Source organism: Thalassophryne amazonica, chromosome 14, assembly GCF_902500255.1.
Source record: "Thalassophryne amazonica chromosome 14, fThaAma1.1, whole genome shotgun sequence".
In the NCBI taxonomy this organism is placed as follows: Eukaryota; Metazoa; Chordata; class Actinopteri; order Batrachoidiformes; family Batrachoididae; genus Thalassophryne; species Thalassophryne amazonica.
The window spans coordinates 55,868,145-55,896,047 of NC_047116.1; the positions used below are offsets into that span (position 1 = coordinate 55,868,145).

The window sequence follows — 27,903 nt, forward strand, 5'->3', positions numbered from 1 at the left end:
AGGTCAAGCCCAAAAACCTGACTTTGTTGGTATAAGACTCGACCTCTGCGCATGCGTACATGGAATTATCCAGGTGCTTAACACCTCCCTCTGGCAGTCATCCAGAATTCATAGAACAATATTAACATAGGTAACTCTTGTTTTTACATCATGTCTGTCAGTTGTATTCTACAAACAAAACTGTTTGACCCTTCAGCACAGAAGTTGGCCGGTTTAATTCAGACATAATCGGAGTCGACAGTGGTCACCAGAACTATACAATTAGTAACAAGGCTTCACAAACAATTTAATCAGCCTGTCTACCAGAGCTGAATATAGGCAGTTGTTTTTACAGGTTTATTAATGCAAGTTTTGCAGACACGCTTGCTCACTAACTCCATTAAGCCTATGTATTCTGTGCTGATTGGAGGGAACAAAAGACTTATTGCCACCAAAGTATAATATGTACAAGTAATGAGAATGGGTGGGTGGGCGGTTGATATCATTTTGTAAGGTTATTCACAGATTTGTAGTTTCATATTCTAACTCTAACAATAAAGCAGATGCTGTTATGTGTCCTGTCTATCCTTTTCCTTTTAGCAGTCTCCTGTTTTGCTGCCCTACTTGCCTTTTTTTTCTCTCAGCTACATTCCCCACCTATGAACCACTCACCACCACGTGGGGTGATTTTGTGTAGCCACAAGTGAAAACATGGATTAATTCAACCGTGCCCTCCTCCCACTGGGCTGCTGTAATTAACTTCTGCCGTGTGTGTGTGCACGTGCCCGCCTCTGCCTTCTGTGTTGCTCCTGCATGAACACATTCACTCGCTAAGATAAGAGGAGAGGAATAACCTTCATGGGCAACTGGGCATCGAGTGTACATGTGTGTAGCTATTTGATGATATAGTATGTTGCCACATGTATAATTCAATTGCATTTATTTGTATAGACTGGAATCACAGAAGTGTCTCACAGCTGTACACAACACAAAAAGAACCATATACATACAGTTGTGAAACACACCAGAATGATTGTGCTGCATGTGTCATTAGTAGAAAAAAAGAGGTTGAACAAGGTTTAATTAAAATGTTTAATTTATCAGCATAGAGTCAGATGTATGCACACAAGGTCAAAATACACAAATAATTGGTTAAATGTCCCTTAGCAAGTTTCACCTTGACCAGAGAGTTGGGCGAGTTCAAAGAAATTTGCTGGTTTTCTGGCATGGGCCTGACTTCTACACACAGTCCAGATATTTTCCATAATTTTGAAGTCAAGACTCTGTGACAGCCATTCAGAAATGTTGTTAGCCTCCAATAGTTGGCTTTGATTTGAGTTTGGAGGCCACTGTTCTGTTGCAACATTTGTTTGTGTCCAAGTTTCAATTGTCTAGCTGATGGTTTGATGTTTCTCTGAAGAATTCTGGGGTAATTCCCCTCCTTACCTATTCCATCCACTTTCTACAATGTACCAGATCCACTGGCAGGTAAATGGTTCCAGAGGTTGATGCTATCAGCAACCATGTTTAATAGTTGGTGCATTGTTCTTGCCTCATTTGTACTGCTCCAAATGGAACTCTCATCATTATGACCATATAACTCAATCTTCTTCTGTTAGCCATATCTGTTGAACCCTGATTACTGAGGAAATAAGCAGTTCATAACTTTTAATGCCCACACCAAACTAAACCATTATGAGAACCACTGTGCAGTTCCCAACATTACAGTTTAATAAACACCTGAACCAGGGTTGCTTAGCTGTTTCAAATCCTTTTTCTCATTCATTGAATGTGTTCCTTGTCAACTGATGCCTGGTGAGTCAGTCGGAAAGTATTAACACAGCGTTCACTTTTGGAATGACCTGGTCATTTCAGCATGTTGATGGCCAACCGGAGTGTGGCTTGCTCTCCACCATTGTGCGGACGTCTTTAAACTGGTTTATCTCCTGTTTGCATCCAGAAGCGCTACACACCAGCAGTCTGTTTGTCCACTCATTCCATCACAACCTGAAATCCAATGAAAACCAACACATGAGATGATTTTGCTACCAGACAAATTATTAATTAAATCTGTTGTCATCAGTTTACTCAGTCCATCACAGTGTGCCCCAACTCTCAGACTGCAAACTTTGAAATTGACATTATTGTCATGCATGTACTACCAGAGACACTGATAGAAGCCTTTATTGTCATTGTACTTATATACATATAACAAAATTTGTCGTCTACATTTAATCATCATAATTACAGTTGGACATAATCCAGTCACTAGGAGCAGTGGGCTGCCACAGTCCGGCGCTCTGATGATGTTGTTACAGGTAAGACCCGGGAGAGATGAGAAAAACATTGTGAAAACTCAATTTTTGCTTTTTACAATGTGTTGGGATCACAAAATGATTTAATTTTGGGTGGGTGTTTAATCAGCTTTGGTTTAAAAAAAAAAGGCTCCTGCTTGAGGTGGGGCAGTCTAGCGTGTAGTTATGGTAATTACACCTCTTCATGATATAGGTGACCTTTCCTCATTTTTGCAATTCATTTTGAAAATCCATTAATCATTCAAACTGAAATAAATGTAATTTTGAGCCAAACCTTCCGACCTCTCACCTTCATGGAGCCTGTAATATTGCAAAAAATTGCGTCCAACAGTGGATTAGAAGAAGAAACTCAATAGATTTAAGAAAAACATTGCCTTGGGGACTCTGTACAAACAACAGTGAAAGAAAGACAATCCCCACATGTACGAATCCTTAATCACTGAAGTTTATACTTCTTCCACTGTACCCTGAGGGCCTAATTCCCGGCCTTTAAAGGATTGCTCCACTGTCATTTTTCCCCACTTGGGTGGGGAAAAATGACATAATTGCCTTGTATCTCCACTAATGCAATTTTGTATGCTCCAGTTTTGAGCACTTCACTGATGTTTCTGCAAGATTGGTAGCCACCAGCAGAAAACCTCAGGACACATGCGCATATATTTATTTATTTTATAATGTGAATGATATACAGTTTAAAACACACAAAATACAGTTATTTCAGTATGACACTATTCTGTAAGCCTTTATCTAATTGTCAAGCTGCCATATGCTGTCAAATGTTCAGAAAGCTGAATAGTACAAAACACTGCAGTGAAACAAAGCATTTCCCCACTATATTAAAAAAGCACATTTCCCATGCACTATTGTCGGCAGTGCATCAGGAATGCATTACGACAGATTGCTGTGTTATACCCGACACTGATTATCTGGTGTGCTCCTAAGGCAGACAATACACTGCTTTAAAATCTCATTTTCTTTCATGAGTCTTTGACATGGTTTTGTCTTACGCTCATATTTTTACATTCTTAAGGACATAGAATTCAGTCAATAGGCAGTCATTGCCACACACATGCACACACTTTTTACTGCATTGTGGTCACGCTTCTGCTGCATCTTTCAGCGTACTGCTCATGCACAGTGATGGTTGAGGCTCTGCAGTGTCTCATTACTGCACCAACAAAAAAGAGACATTGTCGTTGCTCATAACTGATATCAGATCTTGAATGAGTTCTACTTTTTACCTGAGGCCATCAAATATGGCCATCAGGTATTGCAAAGGCTTTGTGTCCGTCCGTCTGTCTGTCCGTGATCAGCATAAGTCCAGTCCTATTACTGCCAGAGACTTCAAATTTACAGCTAACATTCCTGAGACACAGACCTTGGACAAGTTCAAAGATGGCTAACCTTGACCTATTTTAAGAGGTATTTTCAGAGGTTAAAAAGTCACATTCTGTTTCAATCTGTTCAGTTTTGTTTTGTTTTTGAGTGGTGGCCGCGACATCCAATCACAGTAGAGCTGCACTGTGATGTCAGTGGCTGGTCCCTCCAAAATTGCTTTGTTTTGTGTGTTTATATACGTTCCTCATATAGTATTTAAAACCTAGCAAGAAATAAACATTTCCAAAACTGAAAAAGCTGTTTTTGGAACCTAATAACACCTCTGAAATTATTTACAAGCTATTCCGCGTGCGTTAGCATGGTGACATCATAGGCTGGTAGCTAGTTGCAAAAGTTTTTGTTTGTGTGTAAATATATCCTCTTTGTCATATAAAGAGGATATATTTGTCAGAGGTCCTCTTTGTCAGATAAACATTCTAAAAATGAAAACACTGTTTATGAAACCTGATAACACCTCTGAAGTCATTTATAAGACATTTTGCAGATGTTAGTGTGCATGCTAACTTCCACTAACTCAAGCTTTCTATGGAGTTAAATTTGTCTCATTAATACCTGCAAATGTCCAAAGGGTGATCTACATATATTTCTTGATTTGCACAACTTCCTATCTTAAAATGCAAATTTTTTTTTTTTGACTGACTGATTGATTGATAGGGGGGTTTTATTGAACATGTACAAATTTTACGTAAGACAATAGAATCTTAATGATTAATTAAACAACTGCAAATTCTAAAGAACACAATACTCATATGGCTGAGGCTATTTTAGCATTGTTATATTTAATTCATTTTATTATTTAATTTTGTTTTGAATGTTTAATGTACTGCAGGATTGCAATCTCATAATTTTAGCTTTCCATTACAATTCCAAGGTGCATTCATGTCATTGTTCTGTCAGTTTGTGCCCATGTTTTGCAGCACATATTGAAACATGTTTCTCAATGAGACTGCTTTTTTATTATTGCATGTCTGTGTCCAGTTCATCCAGCTCCAAGCCTCATTATAAAACAGCAACAACATTGATAATGATGCAGTATGCTTGTGTTTAAGTGTAAGGCATGCGCAACGGTGATGTCATGTCTACAGTGTTGTCGTATATTATTATGTGCAAACACTGGTCACCAATTGTAACATCTAGTGACAGAATGAGCCACATATAAATAATGTAGCCAAATGTGCACTCGTTGTAGTCACCTCATTATGGTCTGTACCTGTTCTGTCAGGATCGTGTGGCAGCTAGTCAGGCCATGATTGACACAGCGTGTTCTTAACGGTTCATGATGTCAGATTGTTCTCGACTGCTCTCTGTCTTACAACTGCTGAGCTGTAGGAAGAATCATTCTCTTTTTCTTTTTGCTGACTGAACCATATCAGTTTCTTTGTGTATTGTTTTTATTATATCATTATCTGCCAAATACAGTTCCATTACTTTGGGGGGGGGGGGGGGGGGGGTCGTTGGGGTTAACCATATTAAGCACAGTGTTTTGCCCAACTGCGAAATACAAAGGTTTTTTTTTATTTTTTATTTTACCCTCTCCATTTCTTGAAGAGCTTCAATTCAAACAAGCTGCCTTTGTGGAAAATCTGGCACTTTGCAAGCATGTAAATTAGGACAGAAAACAAGGCAAATAAAATGCAAAGGTGCGGCTGTGACATGCCTCAGTGTAGGAACTAGGAGCACACATCCTATTCACTGTACTGTTTCTTCTTTTTTTTTTTTTTTTTGTTTGTTTGTTTTTTTTTTGCTTCACTACAGAAACTGATCAGCTATATTTGAAAATGCTGTGTCCTTGATTAAAGATTAAATATTTGAGTTTCTTAAACTGTTCTAAGTGTATTGCATGTAACAGACTGGACTTATTGTTCTGATTGATGGATATTTAGGATAATATCAATGGCAAAATTTTCTCTTCCACCACGGTTCCAGGGGTGGAAGCTTTAACACTGAGCTACCTGCATGTTGGACCATGCACAAAGAAGGTTAGCTAACTTGCGGTGAATTTGAATTTGTGGTGACTGGGTCCTAATTAGTAATGTCAGTTGTAGGGTGAGGGAATGTTAACCACAACATTTTGTTTCATATGATCCAGCGCTTATGTCCATCAGTGTTGAGGAGCACAATGGCTGAAGAATGTCAAGGCAGTGCCCACGTTTCACCTGGCTGCAGCAGATGGACAGGTACTCTGGTTGGGTGGTTACTATCCAGGACCTGGAGTGGTTCCATAGTGAGGTGGATGTGATGATGTGCAGCATCAGCCTATGCTCCCAGACATGACTTCACTTGGGGTGCTGATAGTGCCAGTTACCCTGTTAGGAGACTTCTCGAGGTTGTGACCACCTGGAGACCAAGATGCAGAGTAAAAAATAACCAGGATGTAGCAAGATGGAGTTCATTGTCTTGTGCGAGGAACCTTTTAACACACATTCAGGAGTAGCCAGAACATGGGTGTATGGCAGCCACTCAATGACCTATAGACTCTGTCCCAATTCAGGATCTGCAACCTTCTAAGTGCTGTGTGCCACAAAACTCGTCAGGCTTCAGTCAGCCCTTCAAAGACAATGGTGGCCAGAACTAAAGGCACCTTGACACTTGCCCAGACTTGATCCCCGCACTGCCATGCACTTCGTTGTGTCAGTGAGTCCCGCTTTGTCCCGCATGATGCCACAGTATATAAAATAATCATTTCGTATGATGCATGTGCCCTCAGAAGTTGGCCTATAAAACCATTCTCTCGTCGCTCCCAGAATCACAGAAAAATTATCTACAGCTGCAGGTTGTTTTGTGCACGTCGTGTAGTGGAGAACAAATTTGGAATCTTGTCTCAAAGCTAATTATTCATAATATACTGGGTCCTTGCCACAGTGGGCAGCGCCGGGTGCCCCCGCCCGGTACTGCAAATTTCTGCCCGGCTCTCTGGTTCAAATTGGCTGTGCCGCCCAGTACAGAATTTCTGAAAAATGAACTGAAATGTTGCTGAAAATGTACCAGTTTGATTGTATTTCAAGCTTATAGCATCATAGTTTTGCAATTTTAAACCAGTAATTAAAATAATAAGAAATATATTTCTCATTTTCTTCGTATCAAATTACAAACAACAGAGATCAGAGAGTCAACGCATTTTGTGGCCACAGCACTGTGAACGGCTGCAGCTGGAAACATGTCTCTGCTCCGCTCTGAGCTGAAAAAAAAGAAAATTAACCCTGCCATGAAAGTCCTCCAGAGATCTTTCTGTATCTGAAGATACATTAGGAAATGTAGTTGTTTATTTTACAGTTGAAAGGCTTCATGTTTCCAAAAGCTCAGAGAGAGAGAGAGAGAAAAAACACGAGCGGAGGATAAGGCGTGGAGTGTCAGTGAAAGAGGAAAATGAAAAACTAACTCAGAATTTTTCATTTAAAACAGCAGGTTTGACAATTATGTTTTATATTGTTTAAAAAGAAAAAGTAATGCGATCTCACTCAAATTATTGAAAAAAAACCCAAAACTTCCTGCCGCACTGAATTAAAAACTACTGCGTGTCATTTTTGAAGAAAAGAATAAATGCTATATCCATTAAATATTAATGTGTTTTTAACATTTTCAGTGTTATTTAATTTATTAACTTAGACTTTGACAGAAACATGCAAAAAATGATCTTTGATCTTACAGATATTACAACATAAATATAATTTGTTTATTTTTGCATGAAATATGTCTAAAACCACCTAAAATTACTTAAAATAAGGCTTACCAAGAATGTTTTACTGGTATAAAACCCTATAGCTTCGATCACATAATTTACCCAGCACTAAAATGGTCCTAGCTAGAACCCTGATAATATTGTAATGCCTCATACTTCCTATGAGTTAGATAATGTATCTGTAGATGATATAAATCATCATCATCATTCAGATGCCCTGTGCACAATGAGACGCATTGGCATGCAGTGACATGCGGTGTCTTTGAAATTAATGCGTGACAAAATTTTTGAACACTTAAAAATTTTCTTTGCGCACTAGCACGCAGCCATATACAGTTCACGCAGTTTACAATGAGTTTACTCACTGGCATGCCAGATTGCGTGCCAGTGCGGGGATCAAATTCATGCAAGTGTCAAGGGACCTTAACTGTTCCGAAATAAGACAGTCTAGCCCGTGGAGCATTTTGTTGTTTTAATTATATTTTCCTGCCCATACCTCCTGTCGTCTGGCAATCTTGGCAGCTGCACATGCCAAGCTAGCATACTTGGCATAACCTGTAATTTAGTTATCATTTTTCAGTACTTATTTATGCTTTACTTTTAAATTTTAATTCTTTGCAATTATGGGTACAGACCCTAAAAGTGTCCTTTTGTCTTATTTAAGAAATAGCACAGTGACTCGTGGTTTTTTTGGGCCATGAAGGATCCACCTGATGTATCCTTTGTTTTATTTATTTTTGGGGGGGTGGGGGGACTGCATACCTCAGCCATGCTACAAACAGTCTTTAAAGTGGAACCAAGTAGTCATGCCACTTACGACGTAAATAACCAACAATTGCAGCTGATTACTGGGACACAGCCATAGTCCATTATTCGTAGCAGTGGTGCAGTGTGTGTCTCCACCTATCCCGAAATTGAAGCCCCTACTGCCTCACAGCACTGAGTGAATTTAATGGTTAGAAAAGCACCTTAGCCTGTTCTCTGCACCACACCCCATGAAGGCAGGCATTCTGAGATGCAGAGAAAAATTCTCCATTAGAAATGCTTTTTCTTCTTCGAGTGGCTTGCCTCTGCTTCACTTGTCATCTGTTTTGTTTTGTTTTTTCCCCTCTCCTCCCTTTGCAGTGTTCACACCTCCCTTACTGTCTCCCTCTCTTCCTTTTTCATCTGTTTATCTGAGGGTATCTAAGGGATTTTCCTTACTTATAATTTGCAACTTCTGGCAGATTTAAGCCAGATGGTTGTGTCCACAGGGTTTAATTTGCATTCCCTTGATCATGGTGCATTTTGACTACCTGTACAGAATAGAGTTAATTGCCTTGCCTGGATGAAATGATGCCTTGCCAAGCTAGAAGAGGGTAAGCTATGTGTAATCACATCCAACTTTTATTTGGAATCCTCAATCTGATGAATGTCAAATTAGTTGCAGTCTCAACCGTATTTCTTTTCCAGTGCGAGCACATGAAAAGCATGGAAGGCAGAGTGTGATGGTTTAGATCCATCCCTGAACATTTCATAAAGAAATATGTCACTCCTTCCTATGGCACAATGTCTCAGGTTTGCTCTGCAGATTTTTGTTGGAGCTTTTAATTGGATAATATTTTAAAACTTTTTTTTTTTTTTGTTATTCTGCCCCTCAAATAAAAATGTTTGCCCAATAATTTAGATTTTTGTTCTTCTTCTTAAATAAGGCTAGTTTGAAGAACATTATGTAACTAAAATGAGTGTGATCATCTGTTTGTGTGGTTCTGCCCCAAAGTTTATGTGAGTGAGCCTAATTTTAAAATCCCCCTCTGTTTCATTTGTCACCCCTTTGGTACATGTACACACTGTTTCCCGTATATTATCCATTAAATGCATGGCATCGTGTTTTTGTGGGTGTGTGCTTACATTTAATACTGTATATAATTTTCATTTATTTAGTTTTTCCAACAAAACCTTCAGTTTATGGTAGGCAGCTAATGATGACAAGAAATCGCTTAAAGACAAGTCAGTGATAGATAAAACAAGCAAATTAAAAGGTCAGTTTATTTTCTACAAGGAAATGGGAGCAGACAGGTCATGTTTTGGTGTATTTTATTTCCAACTTTTTTCTAAATGGCAGAAACATTAGAAAGGAGAGGATTAGTCCTAGTTGTCAGAACGGGACGCAGACAGACAGAATGTTTGTAAATATTGATATTAATAATCCTTTCATTGTCTGTCGCTTGTCTCCTTGGGCTAATGATTTCCATGCCGAATGTCTGTTTCTCTGTATCCAGTCTTCCTTGGTGTGCTTGGTTTTGTCAGCAATAATCAATTACAGTGTGATGTCCATTGTCAGATACTTGACTTCACTGGTGAATACTTGGAAATATAAGTACATTTACAGTTAGGTCTGTAAGTATTTTCGCAGTGGCATGATTTTTGTCTTTTCTTAATTTTTCCTTAGGATAATACTGGTTGCAGGAAGATGTTGCCTCTATGCCAATATCCTTTTATAATGGTGTTCCAGTGATGTTATGAAGACCTGTAGCTTCCCAATTTGATTTAAGTGGATGATCAGTCTATACTTCACCACTGACATTGGGTGCCTGGATGACTTCTTAAAGAAAGGAGTTCCAGTTGTTGATGAGTCACTGTGAGAAACTATGTTGAAGGAGGAATGTTTGACATTGTTCTTTGTACAATTTCTGACTGTTTCCTCTAGTGACTCTCTGCTTTGTGACTCAGTTTAAAATTATAAATGTTCATGGTGTTGTGTTGTCTGTGTATAATACAGTTTTTTTATTATACAAATTCTGGTAGGTAATTTATGATTAAAGGAAATAGCAATGACACTAGCACTGAACCCTGAGGTATGTCACTTTTTATTGAATAATGTCCTGATGTAGCACCATTTTGCTACAATGTTTTGAGCTCTTTGAGAGGAATGATTGTATTATTTTATCAATTTTTCCACATATACCATAGCTTGATATTTTTCCTATTAGCTTTGGATGGGGTACTTTATCAAAAGTTTTCATAAAATCCATGTAAGCGATGTGTAAGGAGTAGCCTTCATGGAGCCTAGTTCAAATATCAGTGGATTTTAATCATTTGTTTGTCTGCCTGAGATGAACCCATACTGCTGGTTACTAAATAGCTTATTTTCTCTCATGGGCTTCATGATTTCATATATAATCAATGATTCCTTAATCTTACAGGGGGCAGAGGTGAGACTGTAATTACCAGCTAAAGAACTGTCTGCTTGTCCGATAGCACTGTTCATTTGCCAGTGCCGAGCGAACAAGCGTTACTGTCGCCCTGCATGGAAGATTCTACGTGCAATACCTCATAATGACGCTATAAAAAAGATTTTTTTTTTTTTTTTTTTTTTTTTGTAGATTTTTGCAAATTTATTTAAAAAATTCACATGTAAATACATATTCACAGCCTTTGCCATGAAGCTCAAAATTGAGCTCAGGTGCATCCTGTTTCCACTGATCATCCTTGAGAAGTTTCTACAGCTTAATTAGAGTCTACCTGGGCTAAATTTCATTGATTGGACATGAATTGAAAAGGCACACACCTGTCTACATATAAGGACCCACAGTTGGCACTGCATGTTAGAGCACAAACCAAGCATGAAGTCAAAAGAATTGTCTGTAGACCTCCGAGACAGGATTGTCTCAAGGCACAAATCTAGGGAAGGGTACAGAAACATTTCTTAAGCTTTGAAGGTCTCAGTGAGCACAGTGGCCTCGATCAGGAAGACGTTGGGGTCCACCAGGACTCTTCCTAGACCTGACCATCCATCTAAACTGAGCAATTGGGAGAGAAGGTCCTTTGTCAGGAACATGACTGAGAACCCAATGTCACTCTGTCAGAGCTCCAGCATTGCTCTGTGGAGAGAGGAGACCCTTCCAGAGGTTCAGCCATCCCTGCAGCAATCCACCCATCAGGCCTGTTTTGTAGAGTGGCCAGACAGATGCCAATCCTTAGTAAAAGCACATGACAGCTTGCCTGGAGTTTTCCAAAAGCCTCCTGAAGGACTCTCAGACCGCGAGAAGCAACATTCTGTGGTCTGATGAGACAAAGATTGAACTCTTTGGCATGAATGTCTGGTGTCATGTTTGGAGGAAACCAGGCACTATCCCTACAGTGAAGAATGGTAATGGCAGCTTCATGCTGTGGGGATGTTTTTTTAGCGGCAGGAACCGGGATGACTAGTCAGGATTGAGGGAAAGATGAATACAGCAATGTACAGAGACATCCTGGATGAAAACCTGCTCCAGCGTGCTCTTGACCTCATACTGGGGCAACGGTTCATCTTTCAGCAGGATAATGACCCAAAGCACACAGCCATGATATCAAAGGAGTGGCTCCAGGACAACTCTGTGAATGTCCTTGAGTGGCCCAGCCAGAGCCCAGACCTGAATCCGAATGAACATCTCTGGAGAGATCTGAAAATGGCTGTGCACCGATGTGCCCCATCCAACCTGATGAATCTTGAGAGGTGCTGCAAAGAGGAATGTGCAAAACTGCCCAAAGATAGGTGCGCCAAGATTGTGGCATCATATTCAAGAAGACTGTAATTGCTGCCGATGATGCATCAACAAAATTTTGAGCAAAGGATGTGACTACTTATGTACATGTGATTTCTTTGTTTTTTGTTTTTAATTTTTAATAAATGTGCAAAGATAATCCGGGGACAAGCACCAGAAGGTCTCAAGGCCTATATGAGCACTTATGAGATCGTATTTACTGGTAACACCGAAAGTGAAAAGAACTCAACAATGTCATACATTGTGTGTGACATTTTGACATTGAAGTTGAGACCAATTTTCTTTCTGGAGAAATTGTGGATGTATCCTGGGGAGGTGATGACCAAGTGGTTCAAGCATTGGTCTTTGAACAGAGGATCTGCAGTTCAAATTTTCATCAGGTCGGAAAATCACGAAGGGCTTGGGCAAGGTCTTTAATCCCAAAGTTGCTCCACTGTGCAGTTGCATGCATTGCATGGCAGCACCCTAACATCAGTGTATGTGAGTGAGTGAGTGAGTGAGTGAGTGAGTGAGTGAGTGAGTGAGTGAGTGAGTGAGTGAGTGAGTGAGTGAGTGAGAGAGAGAGGTCACATCACAGTGAAGGTCTTTGACCATTAAAGGGTTATATAAATGCAGTCCATTAACTTTTTTTGTTTTTTTATTACCAGCAGCCTTGTCTGTGACCCATTGTTTTCCTCGGGACAGCACCATGAATCACAGCCACTTTGGGCACTGAACACCACTTGGATTTTGTGCCCCTCCTTTTGTTCAAAGTTTGACTAATTTGAACATGAACCATATTACTGAGTTATTTTCACAACCAGCGTTTCCCCCTGAACACATACATTGTGAACTAAAATCCTCAGAGCTTCTCAGACTATAGTAATCTTGTGCTTAAATGTGGGTCGGCATTCTGCAGCAGATAAATATCATTGGATGAATACAGGCCTGGGGCTGATTGCCTAACCCAAGTGCAAACATGATTCATCCTGAGACACAGGCATCATTCAGTGGTAGAAGGGCTGCAGAAATGATCCCTCAGCTATCTCCAGATTTAAACAAAAGCTGCTGCCAGTGTCACTGTTGTTGAAGTCACTGTTGTTGCTGGCAGCTGTCCATTCTTCTTTATTTCCAAGTACAGCTTTGTCTTTTTTTTTATTATTATTATTCATGTTTTCGTCTTATCTTTGTCTCTCTCTCTGTTTTGACTCTTTTTTTTCCATAGCCAACTGTTGGACAGTTTCCCTCTAAGTTCACCGCTTCTTTTTTTAGAAAGAGGTGTTGCTCTCTTCTGCTCTTCATTATCACTCTCTCCATCTGTCTCTTGCTCATATTCTTGTGTCCATGGATGAGCCCTCAACAGTGCATGCAGTGGAACTGTTGGTGGGAGTAGTGTACTGTACTCAATGCAGAATGTCATACTGGATTGCAGGATTCATGGTGCATCATGGGATTTTAATGCACCAGAGCACTGCAATAACAGTTGTGTTAAAGGAGTAACAATGTCAGGAAAAGAGAAAAAAAAAAACACACAGGCAAAGAAATACAAATTGTGAAGATGTGGTTGGTAGAGATTGTGCCTGAGGTACTGAGGGAGAAACATGGTTATTAACTGTGGTACGCCCCAGGGTGCATGCTGCATGCTTGGTTTTAATCACGAAGAGGTAGATGTTCTCTTCAAATTATAGTGATGCAAAATGGTAAACTGACATTTTAGATTCCATTTTTAAAAAAACATAAAATGTGTGTAAAGCCGTGCTGGCTGAGCACACTGGTGGATTAATTTGGTGGCACCCTGGAGAGAAAAATGTTGTTCTCTTAAAAAAATAAATAAATAAATAGATTTGTAGAAGAAGCCATGCAGCCACAATTGAAAAGTAAGTTTGAAATGGGATATTAGTTGATAAAATGTGCTTAATCTATCAGTTGGAGCCAAACTCGAATCCTATTACCTGGTTAGCTGTTGATCCTGTGGCTTTCATTGTTGAGTTACTCATAAAGCCCCTTTCGTCAACCTTTTCCATCTTACTCTAGCAGTTAGTCCCAGGCGAAAAATATACACATGTACTCAATCTGTCTGTCCATTTGTACAAATTGTCCAGTTTCCGAAGGGTCGAGACAGATTTAATGTGCATAAATGTGCTCCAGAAAGGATACCAAGAAAATTACCTGAAGAAAGCTGCAAAAAATGCTTCTATAAAAATAGGTGGATTCATGATAAATTTTAAAGCTGTACACCACACTCATGATCACAAAGGTGCCAGAAAAATAAAAACAATGTATTGAAAGAAGATTGTTCGGCACGTTTAGATCAATGCAATTCTCATCTTTATCTTTTTTCTTTTTTTTTTTTTACCAAGCTTTCAGTCAAACAGCCATCAGGGCATTGCACATAAAAAAAACAACAACAACAACAATTAAATCACTGTATTTAACAAGGGGTTACACTTGTAAAAAGGTTACTTGTGTTTACTTGGGAGCTGTACAATTCCACCTGTATAAAAAACAATAAATAGATGGAGTATAAGAACAAACTCACATTCTAATCCAATTACATTTGTTCTGCAAATCTGATTGGTTAATCGTGTGAGATTTCCGACTATAAAATATAGCGTTGCTGGTGGCAAAATAGTTGACTATTTTACATTTGATGTACAACCCCAATTCCAATGAAGTTTGTACGTTGTGTAAAATGTAAATATAAACAGAATACAATGATTTGCAAATCCTCTTCAACCTATATTCAATTGAATACGCCACAAAGACAAGATATTTAATGTTCAAACTGATAAACTTTGTTTTTGTGTAAATATTTGCTCATTTTGAAATAGATGCCTGCAACACGTTTCAAAAATGTTGGGACAGTGGTATGCTTACCACTGTGTTACATCACCTTTCCTTCTACCAACAATCAATAAGCATTTGCGAACTGAGGACGCTAATTATTGAAGCTTTGTAGGTTTCCCATTCTTGCTTGATGTACAACTTCAGTTCAACAATCCGGGGTCTCCGTTGTCGTATTTTGTGCTTCATAATGTACCACACATTTTCAAGGGGCGACAGGTCTGGACTACAGGCAGGCCAGTCTAGTACCCGCAGTCTTTTACTACGAAGCCACGCTGTTGTAACACATGCAGAATGTGGTTTCGCATTGCTTGGCAGATGTCAATAATGGTGCTGTCAGCTGAGAGCGAGAGAAACTGGTGGAGTGACGGTGATGCCGAAATGGGTGAATTTAATCTATGATATGGACGCATTGATGTGGATTCTGATATAGAATTACTCACTGCAGTTGACCAGATGGAGAATCTGTGGGTCTGCTCACAGAATTTCCAGTTTGGCATGAACATGCTGTTGCTACAGTAAGCTTCGCCGACTGATGTAAATATTGCAGTTACTGCTGTGACAACCAATAAATACAATAGTAACGGTGATTTGACAACTCAGCACCAGGAATCTAGCAACATTTCCCTAAAACTATGGTCTATGTAACAGTTTTATCAAACTATATTATTATGCGGGTTTAGATGTAGCCTTCAGTGATGAAGCAGTCTTTCGCTGAAAACACGGATCCAGGTCGAGTTATTTACATAAAAATAAACCGTGCAGATGATGGAAATTGATTAGAATGGGAATAACCCTCTTATGTCTGATGATTTGCGGACGTTAATCCTGGATTTTACGGCCGCAAATTGTGTTTTACTGGCGACACTTTAATCATCAGACACAGCAGGGTTATTCCGTAAATATAGTCCCCCAGTGTGCAATACAATGAACAATAATGAGACAAAAAAACACACACAAAATATAAAATCTTGATCCAACCAGGCGGAGAGAACTGCACAAACATCAGACATCTACTCATAAAGTACAATTCCACAGTCATTCTGCAGGGCATCTATCCAGACACAATATACGACAACATAGCACTCATGTCAAAGTCAGCATTTAACCCTCTTGGACATGATCCCCAGGTATGTATCCAAAACAGGTCTCAAAATGTATATGTGTGAGACATACACAAAAAATGACTTGAAAAATTACCAAAAACTGTACGCGAGTCACATGGAAATGCCCATGGGAGTTTTGATTATGATAGTTGTTGATTGTGCATAATACGCTTTTATTTATGGTAAAACTATACAAAGACTACACTGACCTATGACCCCTTGAAGAAACGTGTTTACAAAAAGTCTGTCTGACATAAGACTTTTCTGAGGTACAGATATTCAAGTTTGCACCGTGACCAGTGTTCTGCTGTGATTTATATGATTGCTACGGAGGCAGTGTTGCATTTTCCAGTGCTGAATAATGTGCGGTTTTATTGGTCAATGTAATTTGACCAGGGCCTCATCTGACCGTGGCCATTTGAGATGAAATCATAGTAGATGCACTAACTTAACGAGCTCTCTCAGAGAAAATCATGCAGAAGAGAAGTTGGCTGGATGACCATCACCAATTTCCATTAAACTTTCCAAAAGTTAAGAACGGTCATAAACACTTGGACCCATAACATTTTATCACTCCATAAAACATTCTGAACAAGTTTAGACAATTTTTAAAATGATCCATGCTTGCTGTAAATACATTGAAATATATAGTAAAAAAGCCAATTTTGAAAGTGAATGTTCTCAATTCTCGACACCTGTATTGCTATTCCCTATGTACCAGAATTTAGGAAATAGTTTTTTCTAAATGTTTTTAGTGTCTGTAGCATGGCATATTGCAGTGTAAATTAGCAAAGTGACCTTTTCTGGGGGAATGTCAGATTTGTCCAAGAAAATCATGCGGGGTGGCTGGTTGACCGACTCCAATTTTGATGAAATTTTCATCATATACCCTTCAAGTAGATTGATTGTGAATGGCAAAGTTAGTTTTCCATCAGGCAAAATGTTACTTGAATTTTGGTCAGTTCAAAATTTGATGTCAAAATAGCCACAGATTGTGTTACATTAAAAATATAGTAAAAATGGCCAACTTATTACTTACTTACTTAACATATCGGCTCTCAGTTCTTGATGGGTAGATAGAAAAAGTGAGTGTGATTCCTCATACAGAGTGCCAGTGACCTTCAAAAACCACTGTTCATTCTGTGGCATATTTCCTTATATTTCTGTAATTTACACTTTTTGAATCCTATATAGTGCAGCAGATAAGAGAATATTTAGAGTGGAATCATGCAAATGGTGATACAAGCATCAGATTTGGTACAAATACACTTTAGATGTTACTGTTTTGAAATAACCAATTAGCCACCTGAATTTTCAATAGGCAGCCAGGTATGAGGGGTCAATTGAAGAATTACACAGAAGAATTAAAATGCTCGTCATATTTACAACTATACAACATTATTTGTCTGTTCATAATGATTCCAAAAAGGGTTACCTCAAGTTCAAGTTTATTTGCCATTTGCAGTATTAAAACCACATTGAAAAAAGGGTGCAAGGAGCTCAAACGTGCACTAGCAAGACATACACAAACAATAAAAAACATAAAAGAACATAAAAAAAATGCCATAAAAACGACAAAGCCACAAAATAATTTAAGATACATTTAAAACTAATCAAAGCGTGTTGATCATTGCCACGGCTTGTGGGAAGAAACTTTTTTTATAACGTGATGTCCCACATTTAATAGACCAATAGCGCCTACCCGAGGGAAGAAGCTCAAACAGGTCCCTGGCGGGATGCAGGAGGTCTTTAGTAATAGCCAAAGAAGCCTTTTTTTGTAAATGTCCTCCAGGACAGACAGTTCCACACCAATAGTCCTACTGGCTGAACGAACCACTCTGTTCAAAGCCTTCCTTTCTTTAGCAGTGGCATTTCCAAACCATGCAGTTATAGCGTTTGTAAGAAGACTTTCAGTGCAGCTGTGATAAAAATTTAAGAGAATATTCTTGTTCAGAGTGAATTCTTTCAGCTTATGCAGAAAAAAAAGCCGTTGTCGAGACTTTTTAACAATTCCGTTGGTGTTATAATTCCAGCTCAAGTCATCGGATAAAAACAATCCCAGAAATTTACAGTTTTCAACTGTTTTCACCTCAGTGCCATTTAATATGATGAGAACATGAGATCTATTTTTACTGAAGTCAACAACCAACTCAAACGTTTTTGCAATATTTAACTTCAAATTGTTTTCCTCGCTTCAGGAAACCACCTTTTGCACTTCAGATCTATACAAAGAAGCATCATGAGAAGAGATCAAACTGATAATAGTTGTGTCATCTGCATACTTAATTATCAAATTATTAGCAAAGGACGCAACACAGTCGTAAGTGTACAAAGTGTACAACAATGGGCTTAAAATACAACTTTGTGGCAAGCCAGTATTAACAATAAGTTCATCAGAGACACAGCCATTGATCTTGACTCTTTGTGGTCTTCCGCATAAAAACTAAAAATCCATTTGCAAACGGCATCACTAAACTCATACTTTGGACTATCTATGACTCAATGTTATGGAGTTATGGGGTAAAAACAGCAAAAATGGTGACAAAGGTCAGTTTCTGTTTGTACAGGGGTCAAAAGTTAAAGTTGCTCAATTTTTGGTAAAAAATAATGCAAATTATTGGTTGAGTTAGTAGCATTTTAAAAAGGAATAGTTTGCACAATCTGTCATGCTTACTTAGTATATTACAGGGTAACATACAGTAGTGTTCAGAATAATAGTAGTGTTATGTGACTAAAAAGATTAATCCAGGTTTTGAGTATATTTATTATTGTTACATGGGAAACAAGGTACCAGTAGATTCAGTAGATTCTCACAAATCCAACAAGACCAAGCATTCATGTTATGCACACTCTTAAGGCTATGAAATTGGGCTATTAGTAAAAAAAAAAGTAGAAAAGGGGGTGTTCACAATACTAGTAGTGTGGCATTCAGTCAGTGAGTTCGTCAATTTTGTTTAACAAACAGGTGTGAATCAGGTGTCCCCTATGTAAGGATGAAGTCAGCACCTGTTGAACATGCTTTTCTCTAGGCTGTTCATCTACAATGATCTCAAATGCTTTGAAATGGACAAAAAAAACCCAGAGACAGAAAACGCCTATCTCGGCTTTCAGTGGCTTACCAGTCGAGTGAGTATAAGAAAAAATTGTGGAGAGCTGGGCATGTCCCAACTTGTCCTCTGACACTCCAAAACGGAGGTGTTCTTTGTCTCACTCCATTAGCGAATCCATCGTGACACGCGAAGCCTGCGCGCGGCTTTCCATGACAAGATCTCTTGTTAAAAGTGAAATCTGCCGGAAAATAGCTGATGTCCAGCTCTTGTGATAACCAGAGAAATTGCACACGATGGTCCCGGATCCATACAGCCATCTGTTTAGAAATGAAATGGTCGTTTCAGCCTGTCAAGTGCGGCTCGAAGCACGGCACGCCGTGCGCCATTGTGGGCCATCCTTAAAGCGGTAGTAACACTCCTTAATCTCTGTGAAGCCCATAACATTTTCACCGAAAGCCATGTGAATTTTCCGAATGGTTTCCAGCTACCTGTCTCTAACAGTTTCTGAAAAAATTCTGATGGAACAAAGCCCAAATCAAAAAAAACGAGGAGAGGGGTGGACCAGTGCTCACTCAAAGCCTGCCCACAGGCGAATGACGCAACCGACAGCCGTGAAAAAACTCACGCATGCGCACGAAGGTTCAAGCTTGACTGACGTAAAAACATATGAATCAAATCCATATATTTATTGCATAAAATAAAAAGGTCGGATAGTTTTCTCACAGACCTCGTATATCGCATACCAGGTATCATGGATCAGTTTGGAAATGTCAAAATACTTGAAGAGGTCATGTTGCCTTATGCTGAAGAGGACATGCCCTTGATATGGGTGTTTCAACAAGACAATGACCCCAAGCACACTAGTAAACATGCAAAATCTTGGTTCCACACTAACAAAATTAATGCCTCGCAGATGTGAAGAAATCATGAAAAACTGTGGTTATACAACTAAATACTAGTTTAATGATTCACAGGATTGCTAAAAAAAAAAAGCAGTTTGAACATAATAGGTTTGAGTTTGTACCGTCAGCAGCATATGCTGCTATTATTGTGAACACCCCCTTTTCTACTTTTTTTAATAATCGCCAAATTTCATAGCCTTAAGAGTGTGCATATCATGAATGCTTGGTCTTGTTGGATTTGTGAGAATCTACTGAATCTACTGGTACCTTGTTTCCCATGTAACAATAATAAATATACTCAAAACCTGGATTAATCTTTTTAGTCACATAGCACTACTATTATTCTGAACACTACTGTATGTCATATGTCACACAATCCAATGGACATCGACCTTGCTTGACCTTTACTTTGGAGACCAAGCATTCAACACTGTCAGAATTATTCCATTTATTCATCCTATTAGTGAGAGTAATATGGACAAAAGTTGTGCTCCTGCAAGCTAGTGTAGCCTGTAAAGGTCCTTCCACACACCATTTACACTTGGGCCCAAGTTTCATGAAACAGTCTAATCTTTTTTAGTCAAATAAAGTCACTTAGTTGACTAATTTTTTGACATTAGTCTTTGTACAAAGCTCTTAGTCAGCTAAAGTTCCATATTACCCAACTAAAGTTTTTAGCCTGGTCCAGATGAGGCTAATCTTATTTTAGTCAACAAAACTTCAGTGTCTTACCTCAAAAAATGGCGGCTATCATGTACCAACACTTGATGGAACACTCAAGAGCACCCCTACATCACTCGTATTCCTCCAAAAGGAGAGCTTCCTCCACGTTTGGCCATGATTGCAGCAGACGACGGCTGTTATGATGTGTTTGTGACAGTTGTCACTGTCTTCAGTTCATCCAAAATCATTTGGCAGAGGAGTAAGAACACAGGAAATTGAAGCCACTGGTCTAAAACTGATGCAATAGAAAATACTGTATAAACCCAAATGAATCAACATAAATAGAAGTACAATGCAATATTCCATGTTACAAAAGTGTGTAGCTACCAGTTTAAAGGAGACCTGCATTGAAAAAAATGCAGTCAGATTTTTTGAACAAAAAATGACTTACATTTACACATGAGATCCTTCTGAATGTAGTAAAGTAAATCTGCAAGCCCAGATCTGTCATTCAACGGAGAAATCTTCATTTGAAAATGACAAATTTACAGCTAACATTTAGCCCTCCGCAAATTGTCCCTCTCATCATGGACGCTGCCGAGACGGCACGGACAAGACCCTCTCCCAGCATGCATTGCGCCAATTGTAATTTGTGGATTTATGTCAGTTTGCATCTGCACCTTTTTCTTGTCTTATACGGAAGGATCTACTTTTTTAAAACTTCATATTGTCTTGCGGTACACTTGGTGAGTACACATTTCTTTTATTTGTGCTTGAAAATTATTTTTGGGGACTTTTTCATACGCCCGTTTGATTGAGTGGTGTCGCATTGAAAATCTACTGTCTTTCGCCTCCGGTGTACCGTCGCGGGCTACGGAGGCGAGACCCGCAAAGAATCCAAGTCATTAAAAAGATATAAACCTCTCTCAGCGGCCACGGAGCTCTGCGGCTACGATTACCGAGACGTGTGGCGCTGCGGATTTTTCCGCAAGAAGTCTGTCCTTGCGGGTAACAGGTATCACCGGCCGCTCCACATTAAAATGGTAAGCGTAGTCTCTGGACTTGTGCCAAGTTGGCTGCACCTCCATTCAGTAGACAGGGACATGTCTGCAGCTGCACAGCAGACACGGGGGTGTGAGTGGCCCGCGGTGGCATTTAACGAGCGCATGCACTCGGTAAGCACATCAGGGGCAGTGAGAGCGAGGCGTCGGGGAAAAGCGGTGCCCGCTGTCGATGTCGAGCGCTGTTGATCTGAGCATGCAGACCGGGCATGCAGAGCTGTATCTCACATTCAGTGCAGCTTACTTTTGGATGTTGAAACCAGGATGTGTATAACAGTAACATTACTAACAGATAAAATCAATTTCAATGCAGGATCGGACTGAAGGCGGGAGCGCGTCGTCTTGTCCCTGACGTCATGGAAATGATACGGCTGTACAAACTGTTTTCACAGAGGGCTAAATTTTAGCTGCAAATTTGTCATTTTTAAACGAAGATTTCTCTGCTGAATTACAAATTTGGGCTTACAGATTTACTTTACTGCATTCACAAGGGTCTTATAAATACATATCAGCTATTTCTTTCTGAAATCTGACCACATTTATTTCAATGCAGGTCTACTTTAAGTAAATGTCTTTGGTTATTGCTGCTACTAAAGGATTATGTTATTCACTAGTGTGTTGCCCCTGAAGATCCATGGGCTTGAGATTGGGTAGTGTTTACAAAACAGATAGCTGACATTTTTCAAGGGTGGTAGTAAATTGTGCAGGTTCTATAATGAGTTGGAAAAGTGTGCGATTCCAGAATGTTTTTAGAACCTTAGACGTTAGACCTCAACAGTTTTTAGAAGAACTCAGTGCTTTATTTCGTGTTAGTTACGTATTTTTTTAATGTTACTTTTCTGTCTTAATGTATTTCGAAATTTTTTAGGTTCTTGTTATCATATACGCAATATTTTATTATTACAATTATTATTATTTTATTTTGTTGTTAGTTCTGCTTTGTCATTTGACTCACACTTTTAATATATAGATTTACTGTCCCCTGCTGGATTGGCATGCGAGTCCAGAAAGTAAATATCAGTGTCCATTATTCAGTGTTGTTAGCTAATATATGTAGCTTCTCTAAAAATATTAGTCCTATCAGCATTCAGCTTTGGCACTGTTCGTCCTTGACCCAAATGTCAAATATCAGCTCTCCCTAGTTCGTACTTGATTAAAATTGGACACACGTACAGACACACAGCTGTTTGTCCTTTCTGCATTCTGCTGTACGCAGCTGCTTTTAATTTGACAGAGACGGTGGCGGGTGACATTAAAAGCACTTGATATTTCACTCATGGTGCCAACATAACACTTATCTAAACTGACTAAACCAATTTAACTACGAAAACACAATAAATCAATAACACTATCAACACTGTTAAACTAACATGAACCACAATAACATTTAAATCCCAAACTCCCATGGTGCATTGCGGCACAATGTCCATTGTTTATTAGTTAGCTGAAATTGCTAATTTCCCCCAAAATATTTGTCCTCTCATCTTTCTGTTTTTGCAGCATTCATCCTTGCCCCAAAATGCATAAGCATACCAAATGGCAAATGTGAGCTCTTCCCAGTTTTTGTGTTATTTAAGCCATACACATGTACTCAGAGGCCTCTTGGCTATTGTAATATAGATTACTACATGACCATTTTTTTTTATTCTGTTATGAGGTATTCACAAGCATCACAGCTGTATTATGTCACGTCAAGAATGCCCCCCTTTTGTCTACAGAGGTGAATACATTGTTGTTGAATAGATGGATGCCCATAAGCCAAGCTCAGCCTGACTGGAAGAAAATGGAAATTTAAAAATAAAAGTTTGGAAGGAGAGAAGTATAGATAAGCCTTCAGAGAAGAGGACGACGTGGCCAAGAAGACAGCCAGTCAACAGAAATGGAAAAACAGGGTCAGTGTACCGTGGAAAGATGAGTGGCAGAAATGCCAGCTGTGGAATAGAGGGATGTGATTCGGAATGGGGGAAAAACACAAAAAGAAATCTTGGCGATGACAGCATGCATGCACAAAATGAAAATGTCCAAGAAACAAGTCAATCTAGTGTGAAATACTGGTACAAGACATTTAGTATGTGTAGAGGTAATCCCGTCCCCCATAGTTTTGATATGTCAGCGCTGGATGTTGTGAGCAGTTTGTCCGCTGTTTGTGCAGCAGCTCTGTCTTGCTGTGCCTCACCGCGTGGTGGCAGTGCAACAAACAAGAGCAGCACATACTCTGAGAATTTAGAAACATATTTACACTTTGCTTTTCTTTTAATGCCATTCTTCCTGCTTAGACTGTGTAGGCCAGGGACTTACCCACATGGAGAGAGGACAGAACAAGCCCCCTACAACTCCCTTAGATTAAAGGTCCACTTTTGAAGACATTTTTTTTTTTCATATATTACTTCTGCTACTTCTACTACTATTACTAGTACTACTAATACTAATACTACTACTAATAATAATAGTAATAATAATAATATTCTTAACAGCTAAAATGTATGATCTAAACTACTAAATATACTCACTTTATAGTCACTCTTTCTTGACTTCAGTGAACATAAATACTTGTTTTATAAAAAAATAAAACAAAGACATCTTTCTTGACCTCATATTTAACTGTTGACAGCAATGTAATGATAAAACACAATTTCTAAACAACATCGTTTACAAATGTAACTCTTAAATTCTTTTCAACATTTTTAACATTTAAATTCTTTTCAACATTTTAGATGTTGAAATAATAATAATAAGAATTATTAATATTATTATTATTATTATTTGTCTACATTTTCGAGGTCCACAACTTGGCTGCGAGTAAAGCCGAATTGCAACTTGCGAGTTAATGGAGTTAATGGGGCTCACCTGTACTTTTGAAGACAACCTAAGTCTACACAGCATTGTGACAGGAGTTGATAAAAATACATCTGCTAATGTTGACATATCCCAGGAAGAAGACAATATGTTAAAACAGATGATTGGCAAAAAGGGTTTCTGAATACAGTTTCAAATGAAAGGATCAAAGATGAACTCGCAAACAAAAGCACTCCAGCAATCAACTGTGACACAGTTCAAATTGATGCCATCCTCTTGTTATTACCAAAACACGCTGCTGCAACAGTTAACTTTTCGTGACTCCTAGTATTCCAAGGAAGGAAAGAAGAGTTTCAGTAAATAAAGGAACAAAGACTAATTGAATTGCTGAATGAACACCCGGAAAGAAATGACATTTTAATGACTTGAGAAAGAGATCATGTAGATGTGTTGATTGTAAAAACTGCTGTCACTGTTGCAGAAAGCACCCCAAAGCCACATTTCTTACTGGTGATGACACTGGGTTGCTTGCACTATGCTACTATGTAAACCTACAACTATAAAACTCTACTTCCACATAGAGCACATGTTCAGGCCAAAGCAATCTGTACGCTGTCAGAATATTGCTGATCTGAAAGAAGCTGGAGTTGCTGATCCTCATCCCAGTCGCTTCACACGATTATTGACTTAAAGGGAAAAACATGTGAATTCATAGAAGTTTAAAACTGATACAAAAAGTACCTTGTGTGAAGGTTTTTACTTGGTCATTACAATTGATTTTTGATATTGTAATATACACATGTACAAGTAATCTGAATAAATGTTTTAAAGAATGCATTACTCTTAACTATTATTTTGTTCTGGTTATATATGTGACTATAGTTATATATATATAATGTTTTCTTGTCCTTAAATAAAAGCTGAGTATAACATTTGTTAATGTTAGATGTGATACGTCAGTTAATTATAGAGCAGTGTGATGGACACATTTGACATGTTTGACAAAATAACTAATGTAAGTTAACAGTTGTATATCATTTAGTATTCAAATAATGAATGTTTGAGTTCAGTGGTAAGAATATTTCATGAGGTGAAGGATGAAACGCAACATTCAACTCAGGTTCGCCTCATTGAATAGTACGTTACACATTTCACCAAATTAAATATTCATTCCATTGAAAGAATGAAAAACATTCACTATTTGTTTTATTTAATGGCAAAAATAGGTTCTTGTCATTTGATATTTTATTAATTTATAAACAACAGAAAAGGGACTTACATTTTGGTGTGCATCACTGGTGCTTAACAGTCCAATACGAACTTTAAATAGGAGTCCAAAATTGTTCTCAGTAGTCCGTGATGTCGTCCTCTGACTTTGTGTACAGACTGCCATCTGCTTTCCTCACTCCAGCGAAAAATCGCATCAGAAATTTGTCTAGCTTTTAACAGCTCTTCATGCCTCCAGATGGCTTATGGCCTGTTGGATTTGGGTTCTTGTGTGTGTTAGAATTAGCACCATCAATTAGTTCCTTCAAATTGTCGTCCGCCAGCAAACCAAACTCCGCAATGTTTAGCGAGACGCCACCCCGATAGTGTGAGCATATGCGGTGGTCGGAGCGTCCAATAGCACATTTCATATATCACCAAAATTCCACGCTAAAAAGAGCTATTGCCCGGTAAATGACACACAACGACAAATGGTACAAATAATCCATGTCACGTGACATACAACCCACCAATCAAATGTCAAGGATCCACTTAGCCATTATAGAATAAACATTAATGTTGACATTGATATACACTGATAGACCTATTTCAGTGCACTCCTTGCAAGTTTTGTAGTATGTTTCATTAAAACTTTACATGGTTTTAGTGGCTCGATCTTGCAGGTGAGATTTTCACAATGCCCCAAAGCGTTTTGCCATGATAACATGAATACAGCTTTAGACCCGACTGCTTTCCCTCTGCATATTTTCTTCTATTGATCTTGTCCTCTCTCCCATACAGGAGGATTTTCGGAATAAAGTTCAAGATTACATCAGGCACTATGCCAGATGATAGAAGCATCGTTGCTGCATCACCAGCTATCTGCAGCACCCAGCACCACCCAACCAAACTGCTCGACCTTGCCTCTGCTCGTCCTAGCCAACTGCCCCCACCTGTGTGACTCCACAATGCCCCCCTTTGACTTGTCACACTGCATCACCACCTTATCCCCTCCATGTTCAGACAATTGCAATAAACTCCACATTGCAGGAGCCAAATTAAAAAAAAAAAAAAAAAAAAAAGTGTTTTGAGGATGGACTGTAAAAGTTTGAGCTTTGCTTGACTGAGTGTTACAATGGCCGCACTGCCCGTTCATTGCGGCGAGGTGATTGAATGACGCTGCCTCTCTGAGTGAGTCAGAAAGGAACCATGACATTGAATGGGAAGAGATTCGCCTCAGTGATGTACCGGCACGTAAAAATTGAACAAGTAATGTTTTTTTGTTTGTTTGTTTTTTTGTACACTTACCAACATAAGAGAAAGAATGAATATCTGTTACCATGTACCTGTTCAGTGCGCTTCTAGTGCCTGCCATGTTTGTGTTTCTAAGGAGAATGTGCAGGTGGGTACACATGCATGTGCACACACACAGACCAACAGTATTACATCCTGCAGCGAAAAGTAAAATTTGTATTCACCTGTCTATGAAACACAAACAAGCCACAATGTAAAACCCTCCCATGAGACAGCATGCGAATGACCAACACCACCTCATCCTGTTGTCTCTACATGTGCAGATGCAGAAACCTCACATGCACACCTCCACTGTGTTACAGCGCAGTTGGATAACATTTTTAAAAGACCATTGCCAAAAGTATTGCACTGCTCTTTTCTTTTTTCTTTTTTTCTTTTTTTTTTTTTTGCTTTCCTTCTTTTGACCTTTGTTTTGTCTGCCTGTATTTTACTGATGTAGATGCTCATCCATTTGCATCTTTTTCCTCGGAGGACGGATTTGTTTTGTATTTACACTGTAATCTGATATGATTAGGCCAATGACACTTTTTGTGCTCTCTGGGTGTTCCAGAACAAAGGATTTGAAATAAAGGAGTACACGGATAAAGTTCAGAGACCATTATTTGAAGGTAAATGGACTTGACAGCAAAACATAAAAGTTTTTAAATTAACTTGCCACTCCTTTGTTGTTAATGAAGGCCAGAAGCCTGAAAACACTTTGAAAATCTGTGCTGCATCAGTCTTCACATCTCTGTAGTGTTTGTGCCCACATCCTCAGCTTGGTTTGGAGGCGGGTTAACTTCATCAAAGTCAGCAGCCATAAACAACCTTTGACTACCTTGTCTCTTTGCAATCCAGTGAGGAAACATCCCCCAAATGACCAAATTTCCAACATACCTTAATGTAACTTTTAACTCCTTATCCTACTGAGTTACCTATTCTGCACTATAGCAGTACCTGGTATAAAATTCAATCTGTGCTGAATCTGTCTCTACAAACTTTGGTCACCAAAATTAGGGGTTGAATGTCCTCATCTGTTGAACACTTAGCTTATTGGGATAAGAATTTGTGTTCCCTTACTGTGTACTTGTACACATTGCATTGTT

General features: G+C 38.9%; 1 protein-coding gene across 1 annotated transcript in view; it reads left to right on the plus strand.

Annotated features, from left to right (window-relative positions):
• The window catches only part of ube2f (ubiquitin-conjugating enzyme E2F (putative)), a 160,069-nt gene extending 132,911 nt beyond the window's left edge, over positions 1 to 27,158 (plus strand). Inside the window, exon 10 of the mRNA XM_034186427.1 lies at positions 26,306 to 27,158. Within this exon, the coding sequence (XP_034042318.1) occupies positions 26,306 to 26,356 (51 nt within the window). The 3' untranslated portion in view covers positions 26,357 to 27,158. The remainder of the gene's footprint in view (positions 1 to 26,305) is intronic.
• The last annotated feature ends 745 nt before the right edge of the window (positions 27,159 to 27,903 follow it).